The sequence below is a fragment of the Alosa alosa genome, chromosome 18, assembly GCF_017589495.1.
Source record: "Alosa alosa isolate M-15738 ecotype Scorff River chromosome 18, AALO_Geno_1.1, whole genome shotgun sequence".
NCBI classification, from domain to species: domain Eukaryota; kingdom Metazoa; phylum Chordata; class Actinopteri; order Clupeiformes; family Clupeidae; genus Alosa; species Alosa alosa.
The window spans coordinates 13199417-13217756 of NC_063206.1; the positions used below are offsets into that span (position 1 = coordinate 13199417).

The 18340-nt window shown below is 43.3% G+C and overlaps 1 protein-coding gene across 1 annotated transcript in view; it reads left to right on the plus strand.

Annotated features, from left to right (window-relative positions):
- The first annotated feature begins 2969 nt into the window (after positions 1-2969).
- The window catches only part of slc24a3 (solute carrier family 24 member 3), a 71043-nt gene continuing 55672 nt past the window's right edge, over positions 2970-18340 (plus strand). Inside the window, exons 1-2 of the mRNA XM_048270174.1 lie at positions 2970-3533; positions 15006-15149. Coding sequence (XP_048126131.1) covers positions 3341-3533; positions 15006-15149 — 337 coding nt within the window. The 5' untranslated portion in view covers positions 2970-3340. The remainder of the gene's footprint in view (positions 3534-15005; positions 15150-18340) is intronic.

Below are 18340 nucleotides of genomic sequence, written 5' to 3' on the forward strand. Positions count from 1 at the left end.
TTCACCCTTCAACTGACTTTGTTAGGAACGTAAATGTATTCCTGTCTGGAATAAAAAGGAAATGATACAGGGGCCCAAGAATAGGCTTCATAGTTTTTTTTGGGATGAGCACAGGGGACATCGGAGTAGTGAAGTAGAAGTGCTCTAGAGGAACTAGCCTTCTGTGACAGCAACGCTTTCACTTTTTTTTTTCATTCCCACACCATTACCCCCCACACCACCCTCACCCTTCCCACACACACACACACGGGTTAAAGTGGAGGGGAACGGGGAGGAACGCAGTTTCTGCAGCTACAGCTGCAGCTGGGAGAGATCAGAGAAAAGAATACATGGAAAATATCCAGAAATCCGTTCTCTGAAGCCCAAAAAATATGTCCACATAACATTTGATCAGAAAAGATCCAGTGTCAAGTAGGGCGATGTCCCCTTAATTGGCATTTGACGATGTGTATAGGGTGGCCAGACGTCCTGCTTTAGGAAGGACAGTCCTGATTTTTAATGCCCTGTCCTGCGCCCTGCGCAACATCAAGCAGGACGCGTATTTGTCCTGCTTTTTGAGACAGGCTTGAAGAGCGGAGTTCTAGAATCTTTGCTGGGACGCAGCACAATGTCCAATGCAGTAACATATCTAGTCTAACAAATTATTGACTAAGAGCGGTGTCAGATAAATATCTGAGCAGATATCATTGGTTAGCTCTACAAGGCTCTATGTACTGCTACGTCATATGTATTCCAGCTTCATTGACAGAAAGTTAGCCTACTGGTTAGCGCTTCGGACTTGTAACCGGAGAGTTGCCAGTTCCCGAAGTGCCCTTGAGCAAGGCCCTATAACCTCTCACTGCTCCCCGAGCGCCGCTGTAGCAGGCAGCTGACTGCGTCGGCATTAGTGTGTGCTTCTCCTCTCTGTTCACTGTGTGCTGAGTGTGTTTCACTAATTCACGGATTGGGATAAATGTAGAGACTGAATTTCCCTCATGGGATCAAAAGAGTATACTTTATACTTTATACACACACACACCACATATTGAATAAATACAAATACTGTGAACAAACACTTTTTGACTTTTCATTAATATTTTTTCCTATTCACACAAACATCATCTTTAAACTTTAACAGCACAATAAGTAGATGCAACATTGGATACTGAAATATTCACAAGAATCCATAGAATTGAATCACAGCCATTGAACCAAAAAAGTAAATGCAAAAATAGAGACTTTTGTGTAATTATTCCATATTTTGTGTAGTCATTCTATATCAGAACACCTGACATACAATCCAAATAGTCTACAAGAAACCTCAGAGTGTTACCTTTCATTTGAGACCAAGATTATGCTTCTAGAGAGGTTGTTACACAGTAAGGCTTTTATTGTCAGTATGCATTTTGAGTTTCCATAGGGCATTTTACAAAACGCATGAGTATACCTTGGTAAATAAATAATCGTTCTATATTGATCTACTTTTGCACAAAGCTTCACAAGACCTGGTGCTAGTGCTCAGTTGTGTTTCTAAGTCCATTCAAGTTACCTAGAGGGCTGAATTGTGGTCAGTTCAGAGATGCTTGCAATCCGGCAAGAAGAAAAAACTATATTCTAGCCTCTGTAGCCCTGTGTCAGTACATCACACAGTTATTCTGATGGTCTCTACTGAAACTACTGTGTCTCAGCTTTCCAAAGAGGTCAAGCATTTGATGGTGGGCCAAATTGGGTGACAACAGTGGCTTCTAGAGTATAAGAACAATGCGATTTTGGGGTAAAAGCCTACAGATGGCCCGTCCGTAATAGTTAAACCACACAAAATTGTATTGTAAATGAAAGTATACCAGAGTCCTATGTACACCATAGTAATTTATTGATATGCCGTATAATGTCCTGCTTTTTGGTGTTATGGAAATGGTCACCCTACCATAGGCACTAATGCACGGCAATATGATCATGGATGGGGAAAAAAACACTATACTGGTTCCATGCTGAATAGTCCTATCCCGTAAAACAATTAGGCCTTATTTCATCGTTTGGGTCATTTCATGCAAAAGTGTTGAACTAGTTGTCCTGTCTAGTATATACTCTCTTGTAATCAGCTCCTTCCAAACACAATAATGTGTAACTTTGTCGTTTTAGAATAGGTATGCCAAATAGCATAGTGCTACCTTGCACATTGTTCATTTGAAAATATTTACAGTGTAAATTGTCATATAAACAACATGACAAAGAAGTTTGACTATCTTGTTCATAAACAATGGCATAAGGGCATGTCATTTTGATTGCACTGACAGTTTCATTGGTAGATACATGCTTTTAAGACATAGACTAAGCATTTCGGCAAGATGCGTGCTTTTGCAAGTAAACACATGTGATGTGATGTAGTTTGCACTAATTGTTTTGAGAAATGCACTGTTGTGCAAATGTTAATGATCACTTGAGAAATGCACCAAAGTGACTGAGAAAAACTAGCCTAGGCTACTTTAGATGATGAAATCCCCCAGTTCTTTGAGACCTATTGAACAGAGAACCTGTTTGATGCTTTTTCACTGACATGACATTAGCTATATAAGATGTAAAAAAACAGCTGTCAATTGTACACAAGCAATCACATGGATGTACAAAAGCATTTGCTATGTGTTTAAAGTAAGAGGAATTGATTATGATGTGCACACGTAGGCCCACAAGTTTGGAGGATGAGCCAGCAGTTTTTATAATTGTAATTCTAATCTGAGAAATGCACCAACACGATTTAAAAAAACTGTAAGATGGTAAAAAGGGCACTTGACAACTAACTTGTCTGCCATCGACAATTTTAGGCAACCAACATGTCGATCCAACAGGTGGCGGCATTGAGCAAATAGACTCTTTCTCCTCAGAGTTGCTTCCCTTAGAAATCTTCGTAAAACGCCCCTCCTCTCACCATCCCTCCGTAATGTTAGGGCAAGGTATTTCACCATCGAGCAGCTGCACTGTATCAAGCTGTCTTTAACGCCCCCCTCTCTTTTGCTCACTCCCCTATGTTCAGCCCTCCCACTACCGTTCACTCTCCAACATCATCTTGCCCACTACGAATCGTGTCCTGCAAAAATCGGCAACGAGCAGACGCAATCAAATGGAGCGCTTCTTCCTTTCGCGATATCTATGTTTCGCATTATCGGGATTTGAAATTATATAGAACAAAACAGCTTTAATGAAAAGCGAAAACATTAACAGCCGCGTGTGAACACTGTCAAAACACCTCTTCCGTGTCTAAACTTTCCCCATCTCGCTCTCTCTCGTCCACCCCCGATCCCAAGAATCTCTTTTTTTGCACTATCCGCGCAGTTCGTTGGGTACTCGCTGTCGAGGTTTCGAAATGGATGGGGTTATCGTTGGCTGGATGCCTAAGTCTGCCGGGGTCCAGAGTTGCCCGCTGCAAGTGATGCTCAGCCAGAGGAAGATCAAAGCGAGGAGGAAGGGGCGAAAGGAGTTGTTCCTTGGACAGATGTGCTTCATGGGGCTTTTGCTTATGGTGGTGTCCGGTTTATCGCGTGTTGCTGAAAGCACAGGTGAGTCCGCACCGATGACGAAATGGAAGGGGAGTGCGTGTCTCAAAGTGTGACATGATAGTTTAACATAGAGATTATCCCTAATTTCATTTTGGTAACGGGTTTTCCATTGCACATGTCGGAAGTTAGTAGCCTATGTCTTGTTTTTTGTTTTTGTTTTTTTTTGCACGAGTTTAGCGTGATCCTCTTTGGGCAGATTGTGTTTTAGTTTGAAGCAAGACAACACATTGATATAGCCTACAGGTACTGGGTGGCAGCAGCACAATGAATAGGCCTACACACAAAGCCAGTTTAATATGAAGTCCTCTTATCCTTAGTCATTTAAATGTGCAAAAATCAAGATTGTTTCTCTCAAAATGGTCAGTTTAATGTAGGCCTAGTTAGAATTGTGTGCATAGATGCTTTGACATGAAACCTACTGGATGGATCAATTCTGTTTATGTATGCTTATTGGTCTAAATTATATTGTAGGCTTCGTTTGTAATGATTATAGGCATAATTCCTCAAGACTTCAACATTTCACTTGATTCGCTGGAATTGTCCAGCCTGCACTTTCAGCATTCTTGAAAACATACAATGTGGAGTCTTATGTTGATTTCTTTTGAAGTGTAGTAGGCATGCACCTTACATGGGCCTATTTCATTCAGTGTGTTATTGCTTGTGTTTGATTAGCCTATCTTATTCTTATTCTGAAGTCCAAAAGGTAGGTAACCTGATGAATTTCGCCAAGGAAAATTGTAAAGGTTGTATGAACGCTTGTTCATCACTGGTTTTGAAATAATAAACTGTCGAGGGACTTTTTTAATACAATGCTGATATAATGCTGTCCTGAGACCATACTTTTTAACCCCACTGGGATTAACATAGATCATCACAAAGTTCGCTGCAAAAGGTTGTGCTCACACACTAATGTACATTTCTTTTGAGCACCAGATTAACAGATTGCAAAATGGGTGATAAATGTGTCCATAGGGATTTCATAGAAAATTTGTCATTTTGTGTTAATATACAGCTGTAAGAAAGATGCAGAGAAAGGGATACAGCAAAGTGAACACAGGGGAGTGGCAAAGCTGCATTATCCCGCTCTAGTCTAAATCGAATGGAAAAGTGAAGTGATGATATCTGTTTAAGTGGTGTGTGAGATCCTGAGTACCTGTTAGTGTTGCTAAACCCGTTAATCAATGGGGTCACCTTCTCTGGGAGAGACAAGTGGACAAGGGAGGTGATGAGTGAGGTGGGTGGGGGGACAAGAACAAGCCGGGTAGCGGCTGATCAAGGAGATGGGATTCCCTCTGGAGTAACAGGTTCGAGGAGCACCTCCCTCCACTTTGCTGAATTAAGGATTGTGCGTGTGTGTGTTTGTGTGTGTGTGTGTGCGCGTGTGTGTGAGAGAGAGAGAGCGAGAGAGATATCCCATTTATCACCTGCCCCAGCCCATTTCTTACACACACTCACTGAGGAGCAGAACACTTCATTATTTTAGCCAGTTTTACAGCGCACCATGCCAGAGCGGTGACAGCAAGCCATTCCCAGATGGATGGCCTTTTCAGCTTTATTCTCCGTTGAACAAATAAATGGGAGTTTGGATCGACAGTGTATTCTCTGAACACTGGAATGGGGAATCACCAGCCATACAGTTTAATTGTGGTCATTGAGGAGGGTGTTTGACATTGATGTATGTTCTTTTAATTTAGGTGGATTTCTGTCTGGAGTATTTTACACTAGCATGGCTTGGTGCAGCATGGGAGACTGTAGCTAGATTAAGATTATAATGTGTTGATCCATAGGCTTATTTCACATGGCAAAGGCAGCTCTATCCCCCATGCTGCTGCCTTCTACTATTGCTAAACAATCTGCAATTCTCTTTGAAACATATTCCTGCAAAGGGGGAGAAAACAGGCCGATCGAAAGTAGTGCTTGAGGCTCAGCAGACCGTATGTACAGTGAAGTCATAAAAAGGCTATGGTGTTTGTGAACCAGTGGAAAACAGAAGGCTTTAGGAATATCTTTATTTTGGGGATACATTCATCAACAAAGAACAGGTAGAGGGTGCTACTGTTGGGTTACAGTAAATTTACAGGAGACACGTTTGTCTGTTTGTCTGTTCCTGTTGTAACAATCACATTTATCTGCTCCTGAACACGTAGCATACCGCTTTCCTTGACTTCACAGGTATTTAGTGGCAAGACTGGCTGGATACAGATGCTCAGTGTGACTGTGTACTGGGGGGGAAGGCAAACACTATACTATTTTTACAAGCAGAGTCAATCTGCCCTGCCACCAACCAGTCTGTAGCCTTGTTGTGTGTGCGTGCTTCTGTTAAATTCCCTATCGGCTAAAGGCATGCTCATTGCCATGGATGGTCCAGACATGACACTGTTGGTAAATGCATCATCAGTGCATGTTTGTTACCTCTGCCAGAAGGTCATGTATTTGGTGTGGTTTGTCCGTCTGTCCCTCCGTCTGTCTGTGTGCAGGACTACACAATCTCTGCCCAATTTCCACGAAACTTGATGGAAAGGTGTAGCATTGTCCAAGGACGAACCCATAACATTTTGGATAATGGGCTAACTGTAGTGTTTTTAGTATCCCTTTCGTATCTATTGCGCCGTATGGCATTTACGCCTGGTTTGCCCTCTAGTGCTCAAACCAATGGAAGACATTTCTTGACCCAAATAGCATGGTGGAGTTCTCCTGATGGAATGAATGAATTAATGCAACCATGCAGGATTTTAATACCAAACTGAAGGGTGATATACAGCTTATTATTATGATTGGACAGTGTTTATGTTGACATTTAAAAGCCAGTTACACTGATATCCCAAGTTTGACTTGTATACACCAGAGCTACATATTTGGTGGAGGTCTGCCCTCTGTGCGTGCCGTTTGAGTTGTATATTGTGTTGAAGAAATTTGACTGCATCCTTCATGGAAAATTCATGGTGGTTGACATCAATTACTGGAACTGAACAAATTCAAGAAGAGTGGAGATAACAAAATCCTTCTCTGAAGAAATAAATGAAAATGGATCCTTTTATGGGTGTAAGAAACAGACTTCTCAAACTCAGCGCTCAATTAAATCACTTTTATCCTATCATAATTGGTCATGGCCTTCAGTTATACTGTGGTTATTATGGGAATGAAAAAGGATGTGAGTTCTAAAATGACAGATAAATATGGGCTAATGCTGGAGAAATGTATCAGATAAGTTCATACCACTTGGGCCTTCTACTTTCCTTTATCAGCTGCCCAAAAAGCATGAGCTTTTCTCAGTCCAAAATGACATGGATCCTGTAGTTGGCCCCTCTTGAGTTGTGAGTTATGTATGATATAACAGCAGATCTTAAGCATCACCACCCTTGAATGAGACCAGCTTATCTTTTTTTTATCTAAAAGGTGAAAATTACCCTCTTTGTCTGTCCTGTTTGACCAATCGGTTTGTCTGATCATGATGCCTTTCAAACACATGGATCCCAGTGTACAGCGAAGAGTAGAATTTCCCTGCCCTCAGCTTCTTTGTGTGTGTGTGTGTGTGTGTCTGTCTGTGTGTGTGTGTATGTGCAATTCCCTCACTCTGCACTTCAAGCTGTTGTGTGGTGAGCATTCTGGTGCATAATGGCTGCCGTGCATCACCCAGGTGGGTGCTACACATTAGTTGTGGTTAGTGAGGTTCCCCCATCACTTCAAAGCATTTTGGAAATATTGATAAAGCACTATAACTGCTAGTTGTTAGTGGTGTGTGTGTGTGTGTGTGTGTGTGTGTGTGTGTGTGTGTGTGTGTGTGTGTGTGTGTGTGTGTGTGTGTGTGTGTGTGTGTGTGTTGTGTGTGAGAGAAGCAGAAGGGGTGGAGCAGGTCCGTTGGGAGGTTTTGGGTACCAGTAGCTTGAAGTGCCCAATGAGTGGTGATGCATCACAAAGGATGTGAACCCTGACTTTAAACTTCGGCAGTACTGGCTGTGGTGATTTATGTTTTGTAAATATGTAAATATTAAGCAAAAAGCTAATTAGGGGGCAGTGTTCTTTGTTTAACTGTTACTCTTTAATGTCCTCATTCATATTGCAAAGGGGGAGCTTTTCAGATGATTTATTTAGGGCAATTCTCTCTCTCTCTCTCTCTCTCTCTCTCTTTCTCTCTGTGTGTGTGTGTGTGTGTGTGTGTGTGTGTGTGTGTGTGTGTGTGTGTGTGTGTGTGTGTGTGTGTGTTCTCATGCATCTTTGCTTTATGTTGGACTTTCCCCAGGAATAACGAGATTTGATGGATAAATGTAACCAGAGGTCAGTTGGTCAATATATGATCAGTGCAGGAATATATGCCTACCTCAATAATTACACCTTGGAGTATTTTTGGCCCAGTTCCCCCTTAAATAGAGACCTAATTAATCACGAAGCCTTTTGTGAAGCCGAGGCCTATTCTGGTACCCACAAGGCACTGCAGTCAGAAACAACTAGATGTGAGGGGGGCACAGTTCGATCCCACAGGCATAGGATATGGTGGTGAGGGAGAGGGGCTTTCTTATCCTTCTTCCAGGTGCCTCCTTCCAGGAAGGATTCAGCCTGCTTTTTCTGCACACATATGATCCATCGTGGCCTCCATGATGTTGGAGAAAGAAAGGAATGGAGCGATAGAGAGAGAAGGATAAGGAAAGAGAGAGAGGGTGGTCATTAATTCAGAGGAGAAGAGGCCGCCCTACATACCTTTCCTCTCCTCCATATATAGCCCACCCTAAATGTCCTCATTATGTGTGTGTGATTTATGACATGCCACCATCTCACATGCCCCCCACCAGTACCCCTCACACACACACACAAACACACAAACACACAAACACACACACACACACACACACACACACACACACAAAAGACACAGAAAGGGGGTGGTGTATGTGTTGAGAGGAGTCGAGCCCACAAGCGATGCGTGATTGCTTTGGCTTTATGAAGTCGGATAAATCCCCTTCAAATGCTCTCGGAGCAGGGATGAAGGTTTGCCCTCGTGCGGTAAATAAAACGCAACCCCTTTCTGACCCCACTCTGCTGGAGGAGACCGCGAGGTCGAGGGCTGGACGCGAACAAGACAGATGCCTGGAACGGGAAGCCGAGACGCGGAGGATTCAGAGCATGGATACATGGATCCCACCCCAGATCCTACCCACTGATACTGACCAAAGACTGACCACTTGGACTGCAGACACCTGTTGCCTTAGAGCATTAATAAGAGGAGGTTCTTCCAACCTGTCGTTGTAGGTCCAGGATATTTGCTGTTATATGGCCGCATTCAGCTAGACAAATATACTTGAGATATTAAAATCTGCGACGGGCGAATAATGAGCTTTAAACCTCTAATCTTCTGACTGCCGCTGCATTTATGTAAGCAGTTCTTTGATAGACTGTCTGATTACATAAAGCCACAGTCAAAACTCATTTGAGGCAGGGGTAGGGTTTTATAACTAAACCTGAGAATGAGGGCTGCACTGTGCTGTGCTGAAACGTAGTCCCTCTGCGGGGGATGGAAGCTCCCGTTCTCTTCATGAAGCCTGTAGCTTTTTTCTTTTTTTTCCCCTTTTCTTCTGTTAATTTAAAAAGGTCATGAGGGTTCAGCCTGGCAAATTAGCAACAGAAGAAAAAACTGTTCGCCTAGCCCTTAGTGGCAAATGTGGGACGACAGCCCATTACCCAGGCCATACAATTTTGGTTGTCTTCCTTGCGGTTGTTTAATTAGCATGGTTTGCTTTGAGCAGAATCGCAAGCTTGTCAGTGCGCTGTGCTGGGTTTTCATCTCTGTTTCAGTGCACTCCAAAATGTGGTGTGAACTTGAATTCATTTGGTGTTACACAAGCATCTTTAAGTTATGGTTTTTAACATCATGCCAAGTCTTCAAGCAACCTGCACAGAAATGTAGAATTTTGACACAGTGTTTGTTTTGAGATAATTTGTGATGGAAAGAGAAACCAATGTTTTTGTCGCAGGTCTCGAAGCCTGATATTGTCTGTGCACTTGCACTCAAGTCCAGCCAAACTGCGGCCAAGTAAACACTCTAACATCATGCCTTTCTCTGGTATTTGTTCCCTTGCTTAAAAAGCTGACATCATTTTGATTATTTTGGCATAGCTAATTTGATTACTGTATTTGCCAAAATAACTGAAATCATAGTGTGTGCCGTATGAGACCAGAGCACTTTAACTCCTTAAATGGAGTGACCCACCATCTAACAATGATTCAACTCGTCTTGTTTGCTATAACCAATGCGCTAAACGTCAGCAAATACACTACCGGTCAAAAGTTTGGGGTCACAGAAATTTCCATTCCACTCCATTATAGACAGAATACCAGCTAAGATCATTTGCATTGTTTTTTTTTTAATCAGGGCAGCAGTTTATAGATTACATTATGTGCTTACATAATTGCAAAAGGGTCTATAAGGGAGTGGAATGGAAACTTCTAAGTGGCCCCAAACGTTTGACCGGTAGTGTAGTTATGTCTGGATCTGGATGAGTCTCTTTTGGACCAACCCTGAATCTTCTCTTGTCTCGCATGATGGAAGACTTAAGAGCGGGGTTTGGAGGGACTTCTAACACATTACCCAGAGGTTCATCACTCCTGCTGGGATAACCCTCCTGGCCTCAAAGCCCTGGCATGGCTTTTTGATGGCTCTGTAGATGGGCATGCCTTTCTGTCGTCAAAGTTGACAGCTCGCACTCACAGCAGGAGGCGCGCTGCCACCAGGCGCTAATGAGGTTATTAAGACGCCCGTCACATTCATAAATGGCCAATCACTAATACTCCACTCATGCACTTTAAAAATAGACTCTATTGATCTTTGTGTGTACAGACAAAGGTAAGAGCTAGAGGCTGGAGAGTGAGGTCAGTAACCCCTTGGAAGCAGTCACAATGTCCATTCAAGGGGCATTCATTCTAATTTTGGTCAAGCGTAACAGCTTTTTTTCAGTTGGTTTTAAGGCAGATTGATTTTATTGATTTTAGAGAGAGATGAAGTAGCCTTAGCTGCTGACATCATACATTGGGAGAGAATGTGTACACACCTGATTTCAGTTTTCCATGGGCGGGGACCAGCATTCAGGGTCCCCGCACCCCCACCCCTCCCCACCCCCCGGGCCTGGTCCCTTTCCCATCCAGGGCAGCACTCAACTTGCTAATGAAGATGAACTAGGTGATTAACGCTTGGCAGCGCGGAATGGATGTGGAGGGCTAAATTTAACGCGCCTCTGACAGTATGGGAGTGAGGTTGGAGGGTCTCACCACTGTGTGGAACTGGTGGTGATTCCCCTCATTGTCAGTTCTCCCACCTGCTAACTGGGACATCCTTGCACATATGTTCGTGGGTTGGGCCAGTGGGCCACTGCTACTACTTATACACAGGCACGCATCATTAGTTGAGAGCCATGTTGGGAGACTGAGTGTGTTGAGACAAGGCCTTCTTTTCTTCACGTGCAGTGCACTGTATGGATGCCTTTCCACTGCTGTGGAGCCATCATATAATGTAAAGAACTTAAAGAACGGGATGACAGTATTTTTAGCCTTCTCGCTTTTCAGAAAGTGCTCTCACATGCAATTCAATCACACTACATTTTCTAATACTGTTACTGATGTTTTATTAACATGTTATAAGCCCATGTGCATGTTTCCTTAAAGCTTCAGAAACTAAGTATTCCAGACATGCTCATCCCCCTTTACTATCTATCTGACTAGATCTGTTTTGATGTAGAGCACAATATGTATGGAGAAGTTGCATAATACTCCTCTGAATGGATAAATAAATATATATTTTGGCATCAAGGTTACGTTTATTTTCGGCATGCTTCGTATCTGCATTCGCCATATTTCTGATTTATAGTTAGTACACACACACTGACTGAAAGACCGAGAAGGGAAGAGAGAGTGCTAGAAAGTAGAGCTGGTTCTTTGCCAAATCTATTTTTTCTCAACTTTGGTATTCCATCTTTATTGTTGTGTTGTCATTTATTTAATCACTGCAAGCTGTCTTGTTGATATGCATCACTAAGCATACAGCCTTTTGTGTTTTATTTTGGGTAACTGGGTCTTTTGCCACCCTGCCATTCTTCCCCTCTCTGTGCACTGAGTTAGGGTTTGGGGTTGGCTCCCTGCGAGCTAGTTCAATGAGAAGAAGAGCCAGGTCTGCCATAGAACTCAAGGTAGTTCAGATTGGCACCATGCACCAGTGCACCATGTTTGACCATGGTAAGGCAAATCCCTTTGGAATATCTATGGTCAGTTTCATTTTATCATGCTTGGGGATGAGGCTGGTGCAACAGACGCTGATGTTCAAGAAGGAACCCATTAGATACCTAGTTAATTTCCCTCTCTCCAGTATTTAAATCTCTGTATATCATTTTGCAATGTGCAATGACGTCTCAACACCCATCCTTTGCAGGGATGTCTGTCTGCCTCAGTCTTTGTTTAACAGGGTCTTGCATCATTGGTCTTCTGTCATCTGAGCTGTTATGTCATATCTCCATAGTAAACCCCAACACACACACACACACACACTGTGTGCACTGAGCATCCTCGCGTCATTGAGCAGGTAATGCTGTTACAACATAACGTCAGAAGCTCACAAGATGTCTGCAGTAGATTGGTCATCCCTAGGCAAGAGTGCATGCACAGTGAGGAGAGAGAGAGAGAGAGAGACCAAGAGAGAGATGATGGGATGGAGAGAGAAGCATTCACAGGAAAGGATGCGCTTGCTCTCTCTCTCTCTTCTCTCTTCTCTCTTCTCTCTTCTATCTTTCTCATCTCAACATGCTGGAGCACGCTGGGGCAGCACTGGATGCCTAATTGGACACATGTCTAGAAGCAGGGGCAGTCTCCGTCACTCTCGCCACAGAGGAGAAGAAGGGAGCAGGGGGGGGAGGAGAGGAGGAGCAAGACAGACTCTGGGAGAGGAGAGGGGGATTTGACTCGTCACTGTACTTTACTGTTCTGTCTGCACCTCAACCCTTCTGGGTCTGACAGCACCCAACTGAAACATACACATGAACACATACACAAAGATTGTATGGGACACAGACACATTCACACCAGGGCTGCGACTAACCAGTATTTTCATAATTGATTAGTTGTCTGGTATATACAATTTCATTGGTGAAAAGATGCCGATTAGTGTTTCTCAAAGCTCAAGGTGGTGTCCTTAAATGTTTTGCTTTGTCCATATGCCAGTAATATTTGGTTTCTAATCATAAAATACTAAGTAAAGCAGAAGATACTGTATTCAACTATAAGAAGCTGGAGTCAGAGAATTAGTCAGAATTAACAGAGTCCCAGTATTATCTGCCACACCGAGGCACCATGAGGGCTTTTAAACAATAATATCTTCAGTCTGGGAAGAGGCCCGTCACAAACCTGGATGACAGCAGACTTGTTTTTGCGACTGCTGCTTTGGTTCAGTGTCACTGGAGAGCAGCACGGTTGAGAACAGGAGAGGCAACAATCACCAAATCCTGTCTGTGTCGGTCTGTGTGTGTCGGTCTGTGTGTGTCAGTCTGTGTGTGTCGGCGTGTGTGTGTGTCGGTCTGTGTGTGTCGGCGTGTGTGTGTCGCTGTGTGTGTGTGTGTCAGCCTGTGTGTGTTGCTGTGTGTGTGTGTGTGTGTGTGTGTCAGTCTGTATGTGTCGGCGTGTATGTGTTGCCGCGTGTGTGTCGGCCTGTGTGTGTTCCATAGGTGTGTTCTCTAGAGCTGAGCCAAAATAAATCGCTTGAGAATTCCATTGCTTTGTTGGCAATACATCCACAACCAATTCTTTGAAATTGGTAAGTTTGGAAAATGCCACTACAATAAATTCCTTTAGGACAAAAGTTATCTGAGGGAAATGGAGTAAAGGACATTTTAAATGGATATTTCCTATTTGTATGTGTAATGGGGCATTCACTCACAACTTGATTGTCCTGGTGTATTGCAGATAAATCGATTTAAAATGAATTTGATCTTGCCTGTCCTCTCCTCCTCCTAGCAAGATGAGCTCTGGAAGTCATACCAAGGACAAGAGAGGGGGGGCGGACTCAGTCTTGATGTCGTCATCCCTCGGTGCACGTCATAAATATGTTTTTCTTTATCTCCAGCAAGGGGGATGGTAATTGTGTTTCTTCTCCTTTCCACGCCAGACAAAAATAGAAGTGCTATTTTTAGTGCATTGGAACTGGGGTGGGGGTGGGGATGAAGGTGGAGGTGGATAGGGTTGGGGGGTGTAGCAGAGAAGAAGGCCTTTGCATAGTGACTGTCTGATGAGGAGAGAGGGGATGAGCTGACAAGGGAGTGTGTGTGCGTGCGTGCGTGCGCGCGTGCGTGCGTGTGCGTGTGTGTGTGTGTGTGTGTGTGTGTGTGTGTGTGTGTGTGTGTGTGTGTGTGTGTGTGTGTGTGCGTGCGCGCGCCCGCGCATGCTGGGCTGGGCTGGGCTGGGCTGGGCTATGGAGACCGCTCGAGGACACAGTGACCCAGATGGCAGTGCTGCCAGAATAATCAGCCACTTGTGAGACGCAGCGGAGAGGCTGGGGTCCACGCTGCGCGGCGGTCACGGCCATCATGGCGCCGCCCGGGCCACTCATGCCCATGCCACGTTTGCGCCGCACACTGCACCGCATGTCCAATTCCCCAGTGCCGCTCAACAGACGGCCCTCATGAATATTCCCAGGCAAGAACGACACAGCGCCTGTCACTGCGGTTACAGGAATTGGAAGTGTGTGTGTGTGTGTGTGTGTGTGTGTGTGTGTGTGTGTGTGTGTGTGTGTGTGTGTGCTTGTCCGTGTGTGAATGTGTGAGGTTTTAACACTGTTTAAAACATTTTGGGCTGCCGGTGTCCTTGTGAGCCGTATATGAGAGGACCTGACGCAGTGCTTCACTCCATGTTAAATGTGAGCGTGAAGAGTGTTATCTAATCGGGGGACCGAGGCAAATGTTTGGTCAAATAGTGGTGCTACGTTTTTGAGCTTTGGAGAGGCGTGCAGTGGCTGGCAGCTGATTAGCATTTTCAGTTAAATGTTACTTTTGAAATATCTCACTGAAAGATTTCAAGTAGAATCTGTAAAGATTCCAGAGAGTCAGAGAATATTAATGGTGTACTATGACCTTGCTTTCTTTGACCATTGATCATTCAGCAAGCCATTATTAAACAGTATTATTACTAAACAGGTAACAAACTACAAAGTTCTGTAAAAGCACTAGTATTCTTCATCTTATAAAATAACTATTTAGATATGAGGGATATTCTACCAGGATAACATGACTGGGTTTGTTTTCGTTAGTATGACATGCCATACCCAGATCCCTCAATAGGTTTTATTATCAGAGGGGTTTTCATAGCTCAGTATTACATGTGGCTGTTGAATGTAACATCAAAACCTTTAACCCTGGTGTCGAGTTGTCACCTAAAGCAGCCTTTGGCTTTTTCATCATCTCCTGTCCCTTTGATTGACATTTGTGTGTCTCTCTTGTGTCTGTGTAGGTTATCGCACACCCAGCAATGGACCAAAGGCTATTGCAGGGTGGGATAGCCGTCGCCTACTGCAGTACTATGAAGACACCTACACGTACATACCAGAAACGACAGAGGCGACGGAGCGACCGCCCAAAAACTGTACCGAACCAGGTAGGCTGATGTAAATGCCTCAATTGCCCCAATCCATGGTAACGAAGCCCTCTTTACAGTAAAAACAAGAAAACGATTTCACTGTCATTTTTACAGCGTTAGGTGGACAAATACCTAACCACACAGTGGGTATAAGATTATATATCCGGTTACCATTCTGAGATAAGAATAGTTATTTCTGAGGTAAGTATTCTAAAGGCTGTTCATGAGACACATGAATGATTTTCTCTGCTTAAATTCAGGGCTTAGACTCCCATTACTTCCATATAATTTTGTTTGTCTAGTTTTGTTTATGGTAATAATACAAGCTGCCACTATTCTGCCATTGTCTTTCTACTGTATTTTCATTGACTCTGCTGCACTGTGCTTTGGGCCCCTGTTCTTGCAATGACAAATACTGCTGAAAAATATCAATACAGACAATACAAACACTGCAGTACCCACAAGGCATCAGGAGACAAAAATACTTTGTACATTATGTCAGTGTACTAACATACATACATGCATACATACATACATACATACCATACATGCATACATGCATACATAGATAGGTACATGCATTGCTATATATGTTGCGCAACTTTGTTTTCCGAGACTTAGAGTTGTGTGTGATTAGCATTGCAACTGTGTTGCATTGTAATTATTTGATAATAATTGCAGTCTTTGTTGTAACAGTAAGTGACAGTATTGTGTTTCTTGCCATTCTTTCTTTTGCTGTGGTGTCAGAAAATGTCATTGGTACTGGTTACAGTCTAAACACCTCAGTTTGACCAGTTTACACTCGAAAAAGTAGAGAGACTCTCTGTCGGGAGTTTCCCATAGATGTGTTGTGCTTTGTAAAAAGAAAAAAAAAAAGCCCAATGTGTCGGATGTACTGTTTTCACAAAGGAGCCCAAATTCCTGCTGGCCGCACAGGGGCTGGGTTTGTTATTGTTTTTTCCATGGCTGGATTTGTGTGCGCCATTCCAAGTGGGGTTCTGGTGTTTTAGGAGGCTGTGCTCCTTGCCAAACATCCTCTTGATCTCGTCGTTAAAAAAAAAAAACAGAAAAGATGCCCAGGGAAGGAGCCCAGATCCCTACAACCGAGGCAAATGTTGCCTGACACCTTGTTCATGCCACTGGGTTCCCTCGGTCTGCTCTCCTCTGCGCACGCGTGTGTGTGTGTGTGTGTGTGTGTGTGTGTGTGTGTGTTTGGGTCTGGGTCTGTGTGTGAGGCAGGTTGTGTTATTTGTGTGCTGTTGATTGCATGTTGCATTCATTGTCTATCAAAGTGCTATTTACTAACATGCTTAATGCCTTGTCTTTCGATCCTTGGATTGGATGTTATATTTAGAAAGAAAAATACTTAATGGCTTGTTTCCGCTTAATTATGTCCTCCATCATGAAATGCTGTAATTATTTTAATTTAGATTATTATTGCTTTCCTTTATTACTGAGTACTCTTTAAAAATATTTCTCTCTCTCTCTCTCTCTCTCTCTCTCTCTCTCTCTCTCTGCTTCTCGCTACTTTCCATTATCTCCTTCGGAGTAGTATGTATAGGTATTAGAATGTATTCTAGTGCTAACACCCCATTATCGGAAACGTGCTAATTACCAACCATTTAGTTCGAAAATTCTTAAAACAATGATGTTTTTCAATACTTCAAAATAACATTTTCTAAATGAACCTTACATTTTTCAGTAGCCATAGGTGTGTAGATTTGAACAAAATCTAGTTTGGTTCTTACTGGGGCTTTTACGCTCTGAGTTTAGTGCTGGGCTGGTGGGTGCCTATTCCCAACCTTTCTCAGGTACATGAACGGTTAGCCCGAGAATTCTCGTCGGCAAATCAAAATTCCACTGGAGCTCCAAGCGGATTTGTACACGCAGCCTTACAACACTGTTTACAGCTCTTCGAGTCAAGGTAAAATGTAATTTTGTGTGTGGGTTATTGTGTGGGTGCTTGCGTTTCTTTAGGAATCCGCCGTCTTGATTTGTATAGAAATTAATATTAAGTGACACATACACGGAAGAGGTTGGACATACGTGACGGTTGGTAATTTGTGACGTTCCGATAGTTACCTACAGTCAGGTTGTGCGAGAAGCTTGGTCATCTCCTAACACAGCTCGAGTCACCTAATTACAAATGCTGATGTGCAGCGGATGTTAATTATTGCCAAGAGCTTGTGATTCTGTGCTGTGGTATCAGCATGGTGCTGGGTTTGGCTGTGGTGGCGTGCCTGTTGTGAACATTTCACCTCTGACCTGCTGAAGCAAAACAGCGACCTGGAGGATCTGGCACCAGCAATTTAGGTTACTCATTAGCTTCCTTTGGGAGTCACCAAGGTCACTGTGACAGAAATCAGAGGAGAGCATACATATATGTGCAATTACACACACACACACACACACACATGCAGACATGTGCACACACACACAAACACAAACACACACACAAACACCGACACACAAACAGACATACACACACAGGCACATACACGCAGACAAACACACGCACACATGCACACATGCACACATACACACACGCAGACACATGCAGACACACACACACACACACACAGACATACACAGACATACACACACACACACACACATACACACACATACACACAGGTGTCCTTGCCTTTTTTTTTACCTACTCTGGCTTATTTTTTCAGTTTGCTGCTTATGAGTCATTTCACATGTGACCTTTGTGAATGGTGCCATTTCCTGACTCAAAGAAGCAGACTCTCTCTGTCCCTGTGGAGATGAGCAGACATTTGTGGTTAGAAGGAGAGGCAGACAATGCAAAAAGCAACACACTTGTTTATTCCTGCACAGTCTTCACTCTCTCCTAGACTTCAAAAGGCCCATTCTTTATCATACCTGAGGATAGAACCTATAACAGCCAGTCGTCTTGTCCACTGTAATGGCTCACTTTTAGACATTTGCTAACATTTTGTTGCTATCCATGTAGTTTCTTTGGCAAAGAGTAGAAACTAGATATGCACCGATATGGAATTTTAGGGCCCATAACAATAACCAATATTTATTGGTTTGTTGTGGCCGATACCGATATGATGACCGATAGTATTACTCTTGAAAAAAAAAATAGTTTGAATTGGGGACAGCATTTAATAAGCATAATTTAATTGCAGTAATTTTACCTATCACCAATGATGGGCAGAACGCATAATAATCCTCAATGG